Source organism: Heterodontus francisci, chromosome 34 (assembly GCF_036365525.1).
Source record: "Heterodontus francisci isolate sHetFra1 chromosome 34, sHetFra1.hap1, whole genome shotgun sequence".
NCBI lineage: Eukaryota > Metazoa > Chordata > Chondrichthyes > Heterodontiformes > Heterodontidae > Heterodontus > Heterodontus francisci.
This window is the reverse complement of record NC_090404.1, coordinates 19941033-19962454: the sequence shown is the minus strand read 5'-3', so window position 1 is coordinate 19962454 and position 21422 is coordinate 19941033. Positions and strand designations below refer to the sequence as shown.

Genomic DNA, 21422 nt, shown 5'->3' with positions numbered 1-21422 from the left:
CTACCTTATCCACCTGGGTTGCCACTTTCAGTGACCTGTGGACCTGTACGCCCAGATCTCTCTGCCTGTCAATACTCCTAAGGGTTCTGCCATTTACTGCATACTTCCCACCTGCATTAGACCTTCCAAAATGCATTACCTCACATTTGTCTGGATTAAACTCCATCTGCCATTTCTCCGCCCAAGTCTCCAACCGATCAATATCCTGCTGTATCCTCTGACAATCGTCATCACTATCTGCAACTCCACCAACCTTTGTGTCGTCCGCAAACTTACTAATCAGACCAGCTACATTTTCCTCCAAATCATTTATATATACTACAAACAGCAAAGGTCCCAGCACTGATCCCTGCAGAACACCACTAGTCACATCCCTCCATTCAGAAAAGCACCCTTCCACTGCTACCCTCTGTCTTCTATGACCGAGCCAGTTCTGTATCCATCTTGCCAGCTCACCTCTGATCCCGTGTCACTTCACCTTTTGTATCAGTCTGCCATGAGGGACCTTATCAAAGGCTTTACTAAAGTCCATATAGATAACATCCACTGTCCTTCCTTCATCAATCATCTTTGTCACTTCCTCAAAAAACTCAATCAAATTAGTGAGACACGACCTCCATATCGCTCCTTGCACTAGTTGTTGGAGGTGAGAATGGAAGAGACAGGCGAGAGGGAGAGCACTTCAAAAGGAACAAACTTTTGTTGGAGCTATTAAAAAGACTCAACCCATGCTGTGTTTAAAACAGAACTGATTTATTTTATTTTTATCCAGAATATTAACTTATAACTGGGCTGGTGTTTATTAACAACAGCATTAATAAACTACAATGAACATGGTTCAGTCCTGGATGTGATTAACAGGAGAATCCAATCACTAGCTACTTGTGAACTTGCTGGTGTCTCAGCAGGTGGGATGACTGAGTGAATCCCTTCCCACACTCGGAGCAGGTGAACGGCCTCTCCCCTGTGTGAACTCGCTGGTGTGTCAGCAGGGCGGATGAAGTAGTAAATCCCTTCCCACACTCGGAGCAGGTGAATGGCCTCTCCCCAGTGTGAACTCGCCGGTGTTTCAGAAGGTGGGATGAAGTAGTGAATCCCTTCCCACACTCGGAGCAGGTGAACGGTCTCTCCCCAGTGTGAACTCGCTGGTGTGTCATGAGATTGGATGAATCAGTGAATCCTTTCCCACACATTGAGCAGGTGAACGGCCTCTCCCCAGTGTGAACTCGCTGGTGTGTCAGGAGATTGGATGATTTAGTGAATCCCTTCCCACACTCGGAGCAGGTGAACAGCCTCTCCAGGGTGTGACTGCGTGGATGAGTTTCCAGCTCAACTGGATAATTCAATCCCATTCCACAGTCCCCGTGTTTACATGGTTTCTTCCCAGTGTGAATGCGCTTGTGATTCGACAGGCCAGATGGTCGGCTGAAACCTCGTCCACACACAGAACATGTGTACAATTTCTCTCCACTGTGAACGGTGCTTTTTACTTCCATGTTCAAATTCCAATGATATTCAGGTTAAAATAAATGAGGCGACTCTATCAGATCCTGATGTGTCTTTTTGTGTTTCCTGGCTGCAAATCCACTCCTTTTCAAACCCTGTGAAATTGATTTAAAAGAGAAAGAGAGTGCGAGAGAACCTACAAAAATACAAAGGCAGGCTGTGAAATGGAGCTGAATGAATCTGGTAATTTATGGGTCCAGCACTAGGAAAAAGTGACCATGAAAGCTGCTGGATTGATGTACAACCCCAACTGGTTCACTAATGTCCTTCAGGGAAGGGAATCTGCCACCCAGTCTGGACCTGCACAATGGAAAGAGAGAGCAAGGGAGGGGCACCAGAACTTTGACAGAAACTCCCAAACCCTCAACGTCCACTACCTGAAAGGACCAGGGTAGCAGGTGTATGTGAACACCGTCACCTCCAAGTTCCCCTCCAAGTCACACACCATCCTGACTTGTCTGACATCCAGTACTGGATGAGCAGAAATTTCTTCCAATTAAATATTGGGAAGTCTGAAGCCATTGTCTTCAGTTCCTGCTACAAACCCCACTCCCTAGCCACTGATTCCATCCCTCTTCCTGGCAATTGTCTGAGGCTAAACCAGACCATTCATTAGTTGGTGTCATATTTGACCCCAAGATCAGCTTCCGACTGCATATCGGTGCCATCACTCAGACCACCTATTTCCACCTCAGTAACATCGCCCAACTTCGCCACTGCCTCAGCTCATCTGCCTCTGAAACTTACATCCATGTATTTGTTACCTCTCAACTTGACTATTCTAAAACACTCCTGGCCGGCCTCCCACATTCTACCCTCTGTAAACTTGAGATCATCCAAAACTCTGCTGCCTGTGTCCTTACTTGGACCCAGTCCTATTCACCCATCACCACTGTGCTCACTGGCCTACACAGGCTCCCAGTTAAGCAGCACCTCAATTTTAAAATCCTCATCCTTGTTTTCAAATCCCTCCATGCCCTCACCCCTCACTATCTCTATAATCTCCTCCAGTCCTACAACCCTCCGAGAGATCAGGGCTCATCTAATTCTGACATCTTGAACATCCCTGATTTTCATTGCTCCACCACTGGTGGCCGTGACTTCAGCTGCCAAGGTCATAACCTTTGGAAATCCCTCCCTAATCCTCTCCGCCTCTCTACCTCACCTTCCCTGATTCAGACACTGATTAAAACCCACCTCTCTGATCAAGCTTTTGATCATCTGCCCTAATATCTCCTTATGTGGCTCAGTGTCAAATGTTGCTTTATAAACACTCCTGTGAAAAGCCTTGGAACATTTTATTACATTAAAGGCGCTATATAAATACAAGTTGTTGTTAACTTGGACATATATCACCGTTCCTTCATCATCACTGGGTGAAAATCTTGTAACTCCTTCCCTAACACCATTGTGGGAGCATCTTCACCACACAGACTGCAGCGGTTCAAGAAGGTGGCCCACCATCACCTTCTCAATGGGCAACTGGGGATTGGTAATATATGCTGGTCTGGCTAGTGATGCCCATATCCCAAGAATGAAGTTTAAAAAATCTCTATATGCAAATTCATTAAAAGCCTCTACAGAAATACTTATTTCTAAAACAATACTCTTTCACATGGAGTGTTGGTGTCTGTTTAGCAACTTCATTTCCCCTAGAATCAACCTCCCTTGTCAGCCTCACTCGGGATTAAACCCAGCAGCTGCTCCTCCATCTCCACTTCAGATCAAACTGATGAAACAAGACCACCTACACAGGTCAGGGACTGACTTCCACATCCAACACCCACCCCGATACAAACTGGCTCTTAATCGGTCCGTCTGTGTTTCCCCACTCAGTTCTGTGAACAATGTCTGCAATAAAACAAAGCTAAAATACTGCAGATGCTGGAAATCCAAAATAAAAGGAGAAAATGATGGAAATACTCAGCAAGTCAGGCAGCAACTGTGGAGAGAGGAACAGAGTTAACGTTTCAGGCGTATCAAGTCGCCAGAGCCTGCAGCCTGGAACTCGGACTGGGAGAAGGAGGAAGAATGAGGAGAGGCAATATAGTCCAACACTCACAGCAACCTCCAATCCACTGACATTACCGGGATAGGGAGACAGAGTTTAGAAACACTCAGCCACACGACTCCAGTGAAACATCCCAGGAGGAAAAGGGGGAGCAGTGTGTGTACCTGCCCTGATATCCCCCTCCCCCAGGCCTGTCAGTCAAAACTCCCCACTCCTCCCAGTCCACAGCTCAGCCTAGCAGCTTGCAGCTTCCTGCACCTTGAGCCAGCCCTGCCCAGGTGTGGCCCAGTCCAAGGGGAGTCTTTGTGGAACCAGGGAGTGGGTGACCTCCTGCCCTGTGCTGTGCTTGGTGCAAACGCAGGACCGGGAGTCTCTTACTGGGGGTATGGTAACAGCCATGCCATTTAAAATGATGCTATGTGAACAAATTGAGATTGGAGCCAGAGGGTCAGGATATTAAATTGACAGTCAATTAATAGAGAAACCCAAGTGATGGTTTTTGGAAACTCCTCTACACTCCTTTACACAGAGTGCGTGTGAAGCCCGTCTTGTCCCAGGGTTTGTGAACCCACTCCCTCCAGCCTCCTCTTACATTTCCATTCTGTTTCCTGCACTTTTTCTCTAACTCCTTCCCAGACGCACGATACCGGAGCAGGAATAGGGTGGCCATTCAGCTCCCTGAGCCTGCTGCTCCATTCAACCATATCACAGCTGATCTTTTACCTCAACACCATTATCCTGCACTAGCCCCAAACGCCCCAAGATATCTTTAATACGGGCAGTACAGTGGCGCAGTGGTTAGCACCGCAGCCTCACAGCTCCAGTGACCCGGGTTCAATTCTGGGTACTGCCTGTGTGGAGTTTGCAAGTTCTCCCTGTGTCTGCGTGGGTTTTTCTCCGGGTGCTCCGGTTTCCTCCCACATGCCAAAGACTTGCAGGTTGATAGGTAAATTGGCCATTATAAATGGCCCCTAGTATAGGTAGGTGGGAGGGAAATATAGGGACAGGTGGGGATGTGGTAGGAATATGGGATTAGTATAAATGGGTGGTTGATTGTCGGCACAGACTCGGTGGGCCGAAGGGCCTGTTTCAGTGCTGTATCTCTAAAACAAATCTATCCATCTCGGTCTTGAATATACTCACTGACTGAGCCTCCAGAGCCCTCTGGGGTAGAGAATTCCATCGGTTCACTACCCTCAGAGTGAAGAAATTCCTCCTTATCTCAGTCCTAAATGGCCTACCTCTTATTCTGAGACTGTCTCCTCTGATTCTAGACCACCACCTGCCCCATCCCTCCCTCCCCCGCCCGCCAGGGGAAACAAACTTGCTGCATCAACCCTGTTGAGCACCTGTAGGAATTTTGTAAGTTCCAATGAGATCACCTCACATTCTTTGAAACCTGAAAGAATACTGGTCCAGTCTCATCAGTCTCTCCTCATAAGACAATCCCGCCATCCCAGGAATCAGTCTGGTTAAACGTCGTTGCACTCTCTCTATGGCAAGTACATCCTTCCTTCGGGAAGGAGACCAAATCTGTACACGATACTCCAGGTTCAGTGTCACCAAGGTTCTATACAATTGCAGCAATTTACTCCTGAAATCAAATCCTCTTTGCAATAACGGCCAACATATCATTTGCCTACCTGATTGCTAGCTGCACCTGCATGTTAGCTTTCAATGACTTTTAAACAAGGACACCCAGGTCCTTTTGGACATCAACACTTCCCAATCTCTCACCATTTAAGAAATGTTCTGCATTTTTGTTTTTCCTACCAAAGTGGATATTCCATCTGCCATGTACTTGCCCACTCTCATCTAAATCCCCTTGAAGCCTCTTTGCATCCTCCTCACAACTCGCATTCCACCTAGTTTTGTGTCATCGGCAAACTTGGTAATATTACATTTGGTCCCCCACATCCAAATCATTGATACAGATTGTGAGTAGCTGGCGCCCAAGCACTGATCCTTGCAGTACCCCACAAGTCACAGTCTGCCAGCCTGAGAGTGACCTGTTTATTCCTACTCACTGTTTTCAGTCTGCTAACCAATTCTGAATCCATAGCAGTATATTACCCCCAACTCCATGCTCTAACTTTGCTTACTACCCTCTTGTGTAGGACCTTATCGAAAGCCTTCTGAAAATCCAAATATACCACATCCACTGGTTCCCCCTTATCTAGTCTGCTAGTTGCATCCTCAAAGAAACTAAAGTTTGTTAATACGATTTGCCTTTCATAAATCCATGTTGACTCTGCCCAATCCTGCCTTTATTTCTAAGTGTCCATTCATCACATCCTTTATAATAGATTCTAGCATTTTCCCCACTAATGATGTTGGGCTAACAGGTCTGTAGTTCCCTGCTTCCTCCCTCCATTCTTAAACAGTGGGGTTACATTTGCTATCTTCCAATCTTCAGGAAATGCTCCAGAATCTGTAGAATTTTGGAAGATGTTCACCAACGTGTCCACTAGCTCAACAGCTACCTCTTTCAACACTCGAGGATGTAGACATCAGCTCGGGGGGATTTATCAACTTCCAGTCCCATTAATTTCTCCAGTGCTACATTTTTACTAATAATTCTTCCAGTACCTGATTCTCACTAGTCCCTTGGTCCTTTAGTATTTGATTTAATTTTTTTTTGATTTAGAGATACAGCACTGTAACAGGCCCTTCGGCCCACCGAGTCTGTGCCGACCAACAACCACCCATTTATACTAATCCTACACCAATTCCATATTCCTACCACATCCCCACCTGTCCCTATATTTCCCTCCCACCTACCTATACTAGGGGCAATTTATAATGGCCCATTTACCTATCAACCTGCAAGTCTTTGGCATGTGGGAGGAAACCGGAGCACCCGGAGGAAACCCACGCAGACACAGGGAAAACTTGCAAACTCCACACAGGCAGTACCCAGAATTGAACCCGGGTCGCTGGAGCTGTGAGGCTACGGTGCTAACCACTGCGCCACTGTGCCGCAGTTAGTATACTGTATTCACTGCTCTTGTTGCAGTCTCTTCTACAATGGGGAAATAAAAACATATTAGGTGACTGCTACAGTTAGAATATTGCGTGCAATTCTGGTCGCCACACGACCAGAAGGACGTGGAGGCTTTGGAGAGGGTACAGAAGAGGTTTACCAGGATGTTGCCTGGTCTGGAGGGCATTAGCTATGAGGACAGGTTGGATAAACTCGGATTGTTTTCACTGGAACGACGGAGGTGGAGGGGCGACATGATAGAGGTTTACAAAGTTATGAGCGGCATGGACAGAGTGGATAGTCAGAAGCTTTTTCACAGGGTGGAAGAGTCAGTTACTAGGGGACATAGATTTAAGATGAGAGGGGAAAAGTTTAGAGGGGATGTGCGAGGCAAGTTCTTGACACAGAGGGTGGTGAGTGCCTGGAACATGCTGCCAGGGGAGGTGGTGGAAGCAGGTACGATAATGACGTTTAAGAGGCATCTTGACAAATACATGAATAGGATGGGAACAGAGGGATACTGTCCCCGGAAGTGCTGAAGGTTTTACTTTAGGTAGGCATCAAGATCGGCGCAGGCTTGGAGGGCCGAATGGCCTGTTCCTGTGCTGTACTGTTGTTTGTTTTTTTACTTTGCAGAACATCTCTGTTGACCTCGAACTTCCGATTGCCTGTCATTGTAATTCTGTACCTTGCTCCTATGCTAACCTTTGTCCTCAGCCTCCTACACTGTTCTAAAGCTCTACAGAACCTCAAGGACCAGCACCTCAGCTTTCGGTTAGGCACTTTACAGCCTTCCATTCTCAACATTGGGTTTTACAATTTCAGATCATAATCACCACACCCAGTTTTTCAGAGAGCAGCTGTTGGGAGTGGTTTTGCTATTCCCATTTAAACCTCCTCTGGACTCATCTTTTTACAAGTACCATTATCATCTGCTTTTGCCTTGTGTCATCCTCCCTTTGCCATTCCCTTTTGTTCTTTCCTCTCCCTCTTTTCCCTGCCTCTGTACTTGCTTAAAACCTGTTACATCATCTCTAACTTCTTCCAATTCTAATGAAAGGACAAAGATCTGAAATATTAACTCTGCTTTTTCTCTCCACAGATGCTGCCTGACCTGTCTGAATATTTCCAGCAGTTTCTGTTTTTATTTCAGATTTCCAGCATCTGCAATATTTTGCTTTTGGTTTAAAGATCAGTTCGGAGTTACAAGGGGCCTAAATCTGGGGTCTTTCTGTTACAATTCTGGAAGATGTAAACAGTAACCTTAACAGTAACACTTACCAGCACTTTGAGGAGAGATGGTCAGATAGCCCCTGAGTGCAGAGTGAGAATAAAATCAAGGTCTGTAAATCTTTTCCTTCTAATACCCTGTGAAAGGAGTTTGCAAAAGTCATCACGGTTAGTGCAGGATAGAAATTCAGAAGAGACAAACATTTCTCTTGGTTTGTTTGCTGTGTGTAAATCCTCCCTTTCTAATACCCTGTAAAGGGAGTTTATAAAAGTCATCACTGTCAGTGCAAGATAGAAATTCAGAACAGACAATTCTAGTTCCTATGAAATATGTTTTCCTCTCTTGTTCCGCCAAAGCTGTAAATCCCCGTCCACACACTCTCCCTCCTCCCTGTGCTGAAATCCAAACCCCTGGTACCATCTGCACCATTGGTTTCCTCCACTGCCAGTTTTCTCCCTCCCTCTACTCTAGCTGGGTTCAGTTCTCCAGCCCCTGTGTGCAGAGTGAGAATCAAATCAATGAGTCAATGAATTTCTCTCCTGGTCACTGGGGCCCTGATGCCCCGCCTATATTGTGTCGTCATCAATCTTGCCTCGCATGCGCTCTGCTCCCTGTTCAACCAAGATGACGACCCACCAAATGCCTTCCTTTCCAAACAGGTGGCTGTCAACCTCGGCCTGATCCCGGAAAAAAGCCCCGTAGCTGCAAACTGGGACCTGGAGCTTCTTATTCGTGGCTTGCGGCCTACACGAGGTGTTTCTGAAGCCTCCCCGCCCACAGGTTCCATTCCTGCTCTGCGCCCGGCAGACTCTCACCCGCTGCAAAAGCGTCTCCAGCACTCGCACGAGTCTGATCACTGTGACATTTGCGCATGTGCCAGATACTGTCCAACACTACGCCTGCGCGTTGGGTTCCTGTAGAATGGATAGGGCACATTCATCGCCGCGGTCAATGTTGGGTAACAGCCTCGCCATTGAAACTGCTAATTAGGGAACAGAAAATGATTTTCTGCGATCAAATTGTGATGAAACTAACAAATTACTCATACAGAAACTCAATTGCATTGGCGTTCTTTGATTATTGAGCCCTGGATGTGATTAATAACAGCTTTGGATATGCCTGCCTGAGAGCGAGTGCAAATAAAGTTCTCAGGACTGATTCTATGACTGATGAGAAGAGATTGAGTACACTAGACCTCTATTCAATTGAGTTTGCAAGAATGCGAGGTGATCTCAGTCCACACTCAGCAATCTGATGTCATTTTTAAAATGCTTAGACAGAAACATTTCGTTGCACATTTCAATTAAGATTACATCTGATATAGAGTCATTTACAGCGCAGAAGGAGGCCATGCGGCCCTTCGAGTCTATGCCAGCTGTCCAAGGAGCTGTGCTGTCAGTCCTACTCCCTGGGTTGATCCCCATAGCCCTGCAAATCTATTTCTTCCCAGTGGCCATCCAACTTTCTCCTGAAGTCATTGATTGTCTTTGCTTTCACTACCCTCATGGGCAGCAAGTCCACTGTATATAAAAGTGCATCCTCACAGAGAGATAGAGAGAAAGAGAGGGAATTTGAAAGGGAGTGAAAGAGAATGAAAAAGAACATACAAATATAAACATATGAATTAGGAGCAGGAGTAGGCCATTCAGCCCCCCGGGCCTGCTCCACTATTCGATCAGATCATGTCTGACCTGGTTGCGGTTTCAAGTCCACTTTCCTGTCTGCTCCCCATAACACTTGACTCCATGGTCAATCAAGAATCTATCTAACTTAGTTTTTTAAAACTTCAGTGGATACCGCCCCAACCTGTCCAAAATTTCCTCGTAAAATAACTCCTTCATCCCAGAAATCAATCCAGTGAACCTTCTCTGAACTGCTTCTAATGCAATTATGTTCTTTCTTAAGTAAGGAAACCAAAACAGTATGCAGTACTCCAGATGTGGTCTCACCAACGTCCTGTATAACTGTAGCAAAACTTCCCTACTTTTATATTCCATTCTTCAGACAATAAACTACAACATTCCGTTTGTCTTCTAATCACTTACTGTACCTGCATACTAGCTTTTTGTGAATTATATACCTGGACACCCAGGTCCCTCTTCTGCAGAATTCTGCAATCTGTCTCCAATTAAATAATATACTGCTTTTCTATTCTTCCTGCTAAAGTGGATAAGTTCACATTTTCCCACATTACATTCCATCTGCCAAATTTTTGCCCACTCACTTAACCTATCTCTATCCTTTTGTCGACTCTTTATGTCCTCTTCACAACTTACTCTCCTACCTATCATTGTGACATCAGCAAATTTAGCAACCATAAATTCGGTCCCTTCACCAAGTCATTGAGATAGATTGTAAATAATTGAGGCCCCAGCACTGATCCTTCTGGCACTCCACTAGTTACAGCTTGCCAACCAGAAAATGAGCCACTTATACCTACTCTCTGTTTCCTGTTAGCTTACAAATCCTCTTTCCATGTTAATATGTTACCCCCTTCACCAGCTGCTTTTATCTTGCATAGTAACCTTTGATGTGGCCCCTTATCAAATGCCTTTTGGAAATCAAAGTACATCACATCTATAGGTTCCCTTTCGTCCAGCTTGCTTTTTGCTTCCTCAAAGAATGCTAATAAATTGGTCAAACACGATTTTCCTTCCACAAAACCATGTTGACTCTGCCTGAACACATTAAGAGTTTCTAAGTGCCCTGCTATAACCTCTTTAATAATGGATTCTAGCATTTTCTTTATGACTGATGTCAGACTAACTGTCCACTGTTTTCCTGCTTTCTGTCTCCCTCCTTTCTTGAATACAGGAGTTGCATTCACTATTTTCCAATCTGATGGGACCTTTCCAGAATCTAAAGAATCTTGGAAAATTACAACCAAAGCATCTACTATCTCAGCAGCTACTTCTTTTAAGACCCTAGGATTCAGGCCATTAGGTCCTCAGGACTTGTCAGCCTTTAGTTCTCATAGTTTTCTCAGAAACGTTTCCCTGGTGATTGTAATTGCTTAAAGTTCCTCCCTGCCTTTCACTTCCTGATTTGCAAGTATTCCTGGGATGTTATTTCTGTCTTCTGCAGTGAAGACAGATACAAAATACTTGTTAAACGCTTCGCCATTTCCTTATTTCCCATTATTAATTCCCCAGACTCTCTCTCTAGAAATTCCTTAGTTAGCCACGGATAGTACATCCTTCTGAGAGTCTTTCTTTCTCACTGGAATTTATCTTTGCTGAGTGTTATGAAATATCTCCTTAAACGTCTGCCACTGCATCTCTAATGTCTAACCTTTAACCTGATGTCCCAGTTCACTTCATACATTTGTAATTGCCTTTATTTATGTTTAAAACACTGTTCTTAGAACCACACTTCTCACCCTCAAACTGGATGTGGAATTCAACCATGTTATGATCACTGCTACCTAGAGGCTCTTTTACTATGAGGTAATTAATTAATCCTGTCTCATTGCACATTACAAGGTCTAGAATAGCCTGCACTCTGGTTGGTTCTAGAATGTACTGCTCTAAAAAATTGTCCCAAATGCATTCTATGAACTCATCTTCCAGGCTACCTTTGCCAATCTGATTTGTCCAATCGATATGTAGATTAAAATCACCCATGATTACTGCAGTGCCTTTCTTACAAGCCCACATTTTTTTCTTCCTGTATGCTCTGTCCTACAGTGTAGCTACTGTTAGAGGGCCAATGAACTACTCCCACAAATGACTTCTTACCTTTTCTATTTCTTATCTCTACCTAAACTTATTCTGCATCTTGATCTTTAGCACTAAGGTTATCTCTCATTATTGTACGAATGACATCCTTAATTAACAGAGCTGTCCCACTACCTTCTCCGAGCTTCTTGTCCTTCGGAAATGTCAAATACCCTTGAATATTCAGGTCCCAGCCTGGCTCACCTTGCAGCCATGTCTCTGTAATGGCTATCTGGCCATACATATTTATTTCTATTTGTGCTGACAATTTATACATTTTGTCATGAATGTTGCATGCATTCAGATACAGAGCCATTAGTTATTTTTATAAACTATTTTTGCAAACTCTGGCCTTATCTGCTGGTGCACTCCTAAGTTTGTACTCTCTGTTCCTTCCTGCCATGCTCTGATTATCATTATCTTTATTTCTACCTTGCTCTCTTGCCTTCTCATCTCTCCCTCAATTATTGCATCTTCCTTCACCTGATCCCTTGCCCCCACTATTTAGTTTAAAGCCGTCTCTTCTGCCCTAGTTATATGATTCACCAGAACACTGGTCCCAGTATGGTTCAGGTGAAGACGTCCCAGTGATACAGCTCCCACTTTCCCCAGTACTGGTGCCAGTGCCCCATGAATCAAAACCCATTTCTCCCACACCAATCTTTGAGCCACACATTCATCTCTCTAATCTTATTTGCCCAATTTGCTCATGGCTCAGGTAATAATCCAGAGATTATTCATCTGTAAATAGTGAGTAACAAAATGGTGATGGATTGTGTCATAGCTCCCTTTCTGTAGCAGAAATGGTGGCTTTTCTAGAACAAACGGCAAATTCCCTGCTCTCAGATGGCAGCAAAACATTTACAAATGCCAATGCTATCTTACCAGCTATTGCACATTCAAAGGGAGGGTCCCCATCATCAGAAGACATTTCTGCCACAGGACCAGAGTTTGGTTTAAGTCACAAAAAGTTCCAGAGATTATTACCTCTGTGGTTCTAATTTTTTTTTAAATTTAGCCCCAACCTGCTCATATTCCCTAAGCAGAACCACTTTCCTAGTCCTATCTATATCATTGGTACCTACGTGGACCACAGCAACTGAATCTTCCCCCTCCCACTGCTAGTTCCTCTCCAGCCCTGAGCAGATGTCTCGAACCCTGGCAATGGGCAGGCAACACAGCCTTCTGGACTCTGGCTCTCGGATACAGGGAAATGTGTCTATCCCCCCTGACTATACTGTCTCCTATTACCACCACATTCCTATTTACCACCCCCTCTTGAATGGCTTCCTGTACCACACTGCCATGGTCAGTTTGCTCATCCACCCTGCAGCATCTGGTCAAATCCATACAAGCTGAAAGAACCCCAATCCTGTTGGACAAAGATGCAACCTAGATAGGAATTTAGGAGAATAGAATTAGGCAGAGACAGGAACAAAGAGATACATAGATAAAGAGACAGAGAGAGAGAGAGAGAGAGAGATAGATACACACATAAGGTAGGTGGAGGTAACTGACTCTGGTTTATAAGTGAGTGTATTTGGATGATACTGAGAGATTGTCTGTATAACTGAGAGAGGGAATCCTGGACTCTTGCTGTGCTATTTTGTTTTTTAAAAATTCCTGCCTTGTCTTTAAATCAATTCCCATCTAAAACAGATTGATCTGGCTATGATCACATGGCTGTTTGTGGGATCTTGCTGTGCACAATTTGCCTGTTACATTCCCTACATTACAACAGTGACCATTGACTGTAAAGCACTCCTCAGGGCTTGAAATTAAAGTCGTTAACTTGAACCCATTATGATTACCAAATAATGCTTTGTTTCAGGCAGTGCGATGGTTAAATGACATGAGCAGCAGCATCTCTGGGGATAGGTTGCCTACCAATATTCATTATAAGCCCACCGACTCCCACAGCTACCTCGACTACACTTCTTCACACCCTACCTCCTGTAAGGACTCCATTCCATTCTCCCAGTTTCTCCATCTCCGACGCATCTGCTCTGATGATGCTACCTTCCATGACGGTGCTTCTGATAATGACCTCCTTTTTCCTCAACCGAGGATTTCCCCCCACTGTGGTTGACAGGGCCCTCAACCGTGTCCGACCCATTCCCCGCACCTCTACCCTCACCCCTTCCCCTCCCTCCCAGAACCGTGACAGGGTTCCCCTTGTCCTCACTTTTCATCCCACCAGCCTCCATATCCAAAGGATCATCCTCCGCCATTTTCGCCACCTCCAGCGTGATGCCACTACCAGTCGCATCTTCCCCTCCCTTCCCCTGTCAGCATTCCGAAGGGATCGTTCCCTCCGCGACACCCTGGTCCACTCCTCCATTACCCCCACCACCTCGTCCCCGTCCCAGGTCACCTTCCCCTGCAATCGCAGGAGGTGTAATACCTGCCCATTTACCTCCTCTCTCCTCACTATCCCAGGCCCCAAACACTCCTTTCAGGTGAAGCAGCGATTTACTTGTACTTCTTTCAATTTAGTATACTGTATTCGCTGCTCACAGTGTGGTCTCCTCTACATTGGGGAGACCAAGCGCAGACTGGGTGACCGCTTTGCGGAACATCTCCGCTCAGTCCGCAAGCAGGACCCTGAGCTTCCGGTTGCTTGCCATTTCAACACTCCCCTCTGCTCTCATGCTCACATCTCTGTCCTGGGATTGCTGCAGTGTTCCAGTGAACATCAACGCAAGCTCGAGGAACAGCATCTCATCTACCGATTAGGCACACTACAGCCTGCCGGACTGAACATTGAGTTCAATACTTTCAGAGCATGACAGCCCCCCATTTTACTTTCATTTTTAGTTATTTTTTCTTCCTTTTTTTTTTACATTCTTTTTTACATTTTTTACAATCTTTTTTTGCATTTATTTCATTTCATCTTAGTTTGTTCAGTTTGCTTACCCACTGTTTTTTTCAGGTTTTTTTTCGGGTTTGCACTTGCTGCTGTTCAATATTCAGTGTATTCACACCTAATCTGTACTAATGCTTTGTCTTTCAACACACCATTAACATATTGTTTGCCTTTGCTCCGTGACCTTTTGGTCAGCTATGTGGCCTGGTCCAATCTGCACCTTCTCCTTTGTTATCTCTTGCCCCACCCCCACCTCACTTGCTTATAATCTGTGACTTTTCTAATATTTGTCAGTTCCGAAGAAGGGTCACTGACCCGAAACGTTAACTCTGCTTCTCTTTCCACAGATGCTGCCAGACCTGCTGAGTGATTCCAGCATTTCTTGTTTTTATTTCAGATTTCCAGCATCCGCAGTATTTTGCTTTTATTATATGAGCAGCAGCCACTTTAATTCAGTACCATTCGCAACTCCTCAGATACTGATGAAGTCCATGTTCACATGCAACGAGCCCTGGACAACATTTAGCCTTGGGCTGATAAGTGGTAAGTAACATTCATGCCACACAAGTTCCAGGCAATAATGATCGCCAACAAGAGAGAATCTAGCCATCTTCCTTTGACATTCAACTATATTACCATCACTGAATCCCCACCATCAACATCCTGGGGGTTAACATTGACCAGAAACTTAACTGGACCAATCATATAAATACTGTGGCTACAAGAGCAGGTCAGAGACTGGGAATTCTGTGGTGAATAACTCACCTCCTGATTCCCCAAAGCCTGTCCACCATCTACAAGGCACAAGTCAGGAGTGTGATGGAATACTCTCCATTGCATGGATGAGTGCAGCTCCAATAATACTCAAGAAGTTTGAGACCATCCAAGACAGAGCAACCCACTTGATCAGCACCCCATCCACCACCTTAAACATTCACTTCCTCTACCACCAATGCACAGTAGTAGCCGTGTATACCATGTACAAAATGCACTGCAGCAACTCGTGAATAGTCCTTTGGCAGTACATAAGAACTAGGAGTAGGAGTAGGCAATTCAGCCCCTCAAGCCTGCTCCGCCATTCAATACGACCACGGCTGATCTCATCTCGGCCTCAACTCCACTTTCCTGCCCGTTCTCCATAACCGTTCAACCCATTACTAATTAAAAATCTATCTCCTCCTTAAATTTACTCAATGTCCCGGCATCCACCGCACTCTGGGGTAGTGAATTCCACAGATTCACGACCATTTGAGAGAAGTAATTTCTCCTCATCTCTGTTTTAAATTTGCTACCCCTTATCCTAAAACTATGACCTCTCGTTCCAGATTGCCCCACAAAAGGAAACATCCTCTCTACGTCTACTTTATCAATCCCCTTAATCATCTTGTATACCTCAATTAGATCTCTCATTCTTCTCAACTCTAGACAGTAATGGCCGAAACTGCTCAATCTCTCTTCATAAGACAAACCCCTCATCTCTGGAATCAATCTAATGAATCTCCTCTGAACTGCCTCCAGTGTAACTACATCCCTCCGCAAGTTAGGGGACCAAAACTGTACGCAATACGCCAGGTGCGGTCTCACTAATGCCTTATACAAGTGCAGCAACAACTCCCTACTTTTATACTCTATTCCTTTAGCAATTAATGCCAAAATTCTATTTGCCTTCCTTGTTACCTGCTGCACCTGCATACTAGTTTTCAGCGAATCATGCACGAGGACACCCAGATCCCTCTGCACTGAAGCACTCTGAAATTTCTCTCCATTTAGATAATAATTTGCCTTTCTATTCTTCTGACCAAAATGGATAACCTCACACTTATCCACGTTAAACTCCATCTGCCAAATTTTGGCCCATTCACCTCACCTAAGCATATCCATTTGTAAATTTCTTATTTCTTTATTGCAACTTACTGTCCCACCTATTTTAGTGTCATCTGCAAATTTGGCTATAGTACCTTCTATCCCTGCATCCAAGTCATTAATATAGATTGTAAATAGTTGGGGTCCAAGGACCGAACCCTGTGGCACTCCACTAGTTACATATTGCCAGCCAGAAAAAGACCTATTTATCCTGACTCTGTTTTCTGTCGGTTAGCCAATCCTCTATCCAAGCTAATAAATTGCCCCCTAACCCCATGTGAACTTACCTTGTGTATTAACCTTTTGTGCGGCACCTTATCAAATGCCTTCTGGAAGTCCAGATATACTACATCTACAGGATCCCCATTATCCACTTTACTTGTTACAGCTTCAAAGAACTCTAGAAAATTAGTCAAACACGATTTACCCTTCATAAAATCATGCTGACTCTGATGGATTGCGTTTTGACTTTCTAAATGTCCTGTTATTACTTCCTTAATAATGGATTCTAACAATTTCCCAACGACAGATGTTAAACTAACTGGTCTATAGTTTCCTACTTTCTGCTTCCCTCCCTTTTAGCTTTTTTTCCAATCCACTGGAACCTTTCCCGCATCCAGGGAATTTTGGAATATTATAACCAATGGATCCACTATCTCCGCTGCCACTTCCTTTAAGACCCTAGGATGTAGGCCATCAGGCCCTGGGGACTTGTCTGCCTTTAATCTCAATAGTTTGCTCAGTACTTTTTCCTTAGTGATGAGGATTGTTCTAAGTTCCTCCCTTTCTATAACCTCTGCATTACTTGTTACTATTGGGATGGTACTAGTGTCCTCCACCATGAAAACTGAAGCAAAATACTGATTTAGTGTCTCTGCCATTTCTGTGTTCCCCTCTATTAACTCCCCTGGCTCGTCCTCCAAAGGACCAACATTCACTTTAGCTACTCTCTTCCCTTTTATATACTTATAGAAGCTTTTGCTATCCGTTTTTATATTCTGCGCTAGTTTTCTTTCATAATTTACCTTTGCTCTTTTGATTATTTTTTTGTAATCCTTTGTTGATCTTTCAAAGTTTCCCGATCTTCCAGCCTGCCACTGGCCTTTGCTATATGGTATGCCTGAGTTTTTGTCTTTATGTTATCCTTAACTTCCTTGCTTAGCCATGGATGTTTTCCCCCCTCTTACAATCTTTCTTCCTCTCTGGAATATATTTTAGTTGGGAGGAATTGAATATCTCTTTAAACATCTGCCACTGCTCATCACTTTGTAGTCTTCCTGCCCAGTCCACAAGGGCCAAATCTGTCCTCATGCCTATGTAATTACCTTTGTTTCACTCCAGAATGCTGGAGTGGGACTCCAGTTTCTCACCCTCAAACTGAATTTGAAATTCTAGAGGATCCTTAACAATGAGATCATTAATCAATCCCACCTCATTACACAACACCAAATCTAGAATAGCCTGCTCCCTAGTTGGTTCCGCAACATATTGCTCCAAAAAACAATCTCTAATACATTCAATGAACTCTCCCTCGAGGCTACCCTTGCCAATTTGATTAATCCAATCTATATGCATATTAAAATCACCCATGATTATTGCTGTAACTTTCTTACAAGTCCCCAGTATTTCTTGGTTTATACTGTGCCCCACTGCGGAACTACTGTTTGGGGACCTATAGATTACTCCCACCAGGAACTTCTCTCCCTTGCTAGCCAGAAGCTGGCCGAGCGCGTCTACCCTGAGGCACAGTGTGGCTTTCGTGCAGAGAGATCGACTATTGACATGCTGTTCTCCCTTCGTCAGATACAGGAGAAATGCCGTGAACAACAGATGCCCCTCTACATTGCTTTCATTGATCTCACCAAAGCCTTTGACCTCGTCAGCAGACGTGGTCTCTTCAGACTACTAGAAAAGATCGGATGTCCACCAAAGCTACTAAGTATCATCACCTCATTCCATGACAATATGAAAGGCACAATTCAACATGGTGGCTCCTCATCAGAGCCCTTTCCTATCCTGAGTGGTGTGAAACAGGGCTGTGTTCTCGCACCCACACTTTTTGGGATTTTCTTCTCCCTGCTGCTTTCACATGCGTTCAAATCCTCTGAAGAAGGAATTTTCCTCCACACAAGATCAGGGGGCAGGTTGTTCAACCTTGCCCATCTAAGAGCGAAGTCCAAAGTACGGAAAGTCCTCATCAGAGAACTCCTCTTTGCTGACGATGCTGCTTTAACATCTCACACTGAAGAATGCCTGCAGAGTCTCATCGACAGGTTTGCGTCTGCCTGCAATGAATTTGGCCTAACCATCAGCCTCAAGAAAACGAACATCATGGGGCAGGATGTCAGAAATGCTCCATCCATCAATATTGGCGACCACGCTCTGGAAGTGGTTCAAGAGTTCACCTACCTAGGCTCAACTATCACCAGTAACCTGTCTCTAGATGCAGAAATCAACAAGCGCATGGGTAAGGCTTCCACTGCTATGTTCAGACTGGCCAAGAGAGTGTGGGAAAATGGCGCACTGACACGGAACACAAAAGTCCGAGTGTATCAGGCCTGTGTCCTCAGTACCTTGCTCTACGGCAGCGAGGCCTGGACAACGTATGCCAGCCAAGAGCGACGTCTCAATTCATTCCATCTTCGCTGCCTTCGGAGAATACTTGGCATCAGGTGGCAGGACTATATCTCCAACACAGAAGTCCTTGAAGCGGCCAACATCCCCAGCTTATACACACTACTGAGTCAGCGGCGCTTGAGATGGCTTGGCCATGTGAGCCGCATGGAAGATGGCAGGATCCCCAAAGACACATTGTACAGCGAGCTCGCCACTGGTATCAGACCCACCGGCCGTCCATGTCTCCGTTATAAAGACGTCTGCAAACGCGACATGAAATCGTGTGACATTGATCACAAGTCGTGGGAGTCAGTTGCCAGCATTCGCCAGAGCTGGCGGGCAGCCATAAAGACAGGGCTAAATTGTGGCGAGTCGAAGAGACTTAGTAGTTGGCAGGAAAAAAGACAGAGGCGCAAGGGGAGAGCCAACTGTGCAACAGCCCCAACAAACAAATTTCTCTGCAGCACCTGTGGAAGAGCCTGTCACTCCAGAATTGGCCTTTATAGCCACTCCAGGCGCTGCTTCACAAACCACTGACCACCTCCAGGCGCGTATCCATTGTCTCTCGAGATAAGGAGGCCCAAAAGAAGATTACTCCCACCAGGAACTTCTCTCCCTTGCTATTTCTTATTTCTACCCAGACTGATTCTACGTCTTGATCTCCAGTGCCTATATCATTTCTCACTGCAGCACTGATCTCTTCCTTTACTAACAAAGCTACACCACCTCCTTTTCCTTCCTGCCTATCCTTCCGAAATACTGAGTACCCTTGAATATTCAATTCCCAAACCTGGTTTCCCTGCAACCACGTCTCAGTAATCGCCACTAAATCATACCCATTTGTTTCTATTTACGCCGTTAACTCATTTATTTTATTCCAAATGCTTCGTGCATTCAGATACAAAGCCTTTAAGTTTGTTCTATTATCAAATTTCCCTATTCTAGTACGATTTCTTGGTGCAATATGACAGTCACACGTTCTGTCCCTTCCTTTTATTTTCTGGTAACAATCAGCCTCATCACTAAGCTGCACTCCTACCTTCTCCTTTAACTTCCTGTTTTTCCATGCAACTGAATCCTCCCCCCATCTATTTAGTTTAAATAGTACCTTCCAAACCTGCAAACTCTACCACCTAGAAGGACAAGAGCAGCAGATGTATGGGAACACCACCACCTGCAAGTTCCTCTCCAAGCCACACACCATCCTGACTTGGAAATATATTGTTGTACCTTTACCGTCACTTAATCAAAATCCTGCAACTCCCTTCTTAACAGCACTGTGGGAATACCCGGACTAGACGGACTGCAGTGGTTCAAGAAATCAGCTCACGACCACCTTCTCAAGGGCAATTAGGGATGGGCAATAAATGCTGGGACCTTGCTGCGCACAAATTGCCTTCAGCATTTTGGACTTTGCAACAGTGACTGTGTTTCAAAAAAATAATTCATTGACTAATTCCACAGTGTCAGTGTCAAACTTTCACAAAGCTTGTTACAACTCCTGAATAATGCTTGTGTTTTAGGCAGTGAGATGAATTATGCAGCAGCCATTTCAGCTCATTTTGCTGAGTTTCTGACTGTGGATTTATGTCTGCACCTGTCTCTATCTATCTTTCTGGTTGAGAGAAACACGAGAGGGAGAGAGAGGAGGAGGAGGAGGATAGTGAGGGAAACAGTGGGAGAGACTGCAAAACAGAGGGGCGGGAGATGAAGAGACACAGGATCTGGGGGTCTCCAGTGTGGTGTCACTGCCCAGCTCCCAGCCTCTGGAGTAAATCCCCTCAGTCACACCTTTCCAGAAGGTCTGATATGCAAAAATAAATCCTGGGACGGTGATTTTAAAAGGTCTCCTGAAGGAATCAGCAGCTTCTTCGCACTGTAACATTGAATGTAGAAAACACCAATCCTGGGCTGAGTGGGGACAGGGACAGTGAACAGGAGAGGGATGGGGAATCACCACTGTGTGTGTTTTTACAATGAGGCATAAACAGATGGTGAGACACAGAGAGAAATAGAGGGAGAGAAAGAGATTGAAATGATAGGTTAAACACAGAGGGAGAGAGACAGGCTCTGCGATCTCCAGTGTTTAGTGACTGCCCAGCTCCCAGCCTGTGTGGAAAACCACCCTCCCCCCACCTTCTTACTTCCTTCCCAAAGGTCTGATATGTAAAGAGAAATCCTGGGACAGTGATAAGGAATTAGCATCTTCAGGGCAGTTTTAAAGAGAGTTTAGCAGCTTCTGGACAGACTGGGGCCGAGTTGTGTCACTGTCCTCCTGTAGATTAGCTGAAAGATGCAGCAAATATTCTCAACAATGGCCTTGTACTGGGATAAGTTCACAGATCATCAAAAAGCAGCTCCCTGGAATGTCTCTGGTCAAAGCAGCCATGGTACCTGGATTAACATGACAATGGGAAAGATCTCCGCATCTAATAGTCCCTCTCACATTTTAAATCTGTTCCCACTTTACAGTCTCTGGGTTTATAGTGGGGGATGTGTAAATGATGCTGAGATTGTCCATGTTAGTGAGTGACAAAGAGAAAAGGAGCCCTGGGCTATTGATGTGCAAAAAGTCTTTGTTTTGTTTTCATAAATGTTTCATTTCTCTCTCTCCAGGAGATTTTTAGAAG

The 21422-nt window shown here is 44.9% G+C and overlaps 1 protein-coding gene across 9 annotated transcripts in view; it reads right to left on the bottom strand.

Moving 5' to 3' along the window:
* Positions 1-774: 774 nt before the first annotated feature.
* LOC137349157 (zinc finger protein 664-like) overlaps positions 775-21422 on the bottom strand; it is a 90216-nt gene continuing 69568 nt past the window's right edge. For 7 of the 9 annotated variants that reach the window (XM_068014570.1, XM_068014569.1, XM_068014573.1 and 4 more), the window contains 2 exons: positions 7782-7868; positions 775-1642 (listed from right to left, as the gene is read on the bottom strand). In XM_068014570.1, the coding sequence (XP_067870671.1) occupies positions 879-1496 (618 nt within the window). In that variant the 5' untranslated portion in view covers positions 1497-1642; positions 7782-7868 and the 3' untranslated portion in view covers positions 775-878. Of the gene's footprint in view, positions 1643-7781; positions 7869-8546; positions 8583-21422 lie in introns of those variants that run through there. The other 2 variants (XM_068014577.1, XM_068014571.1) reach the window with 2 other exon arrangements.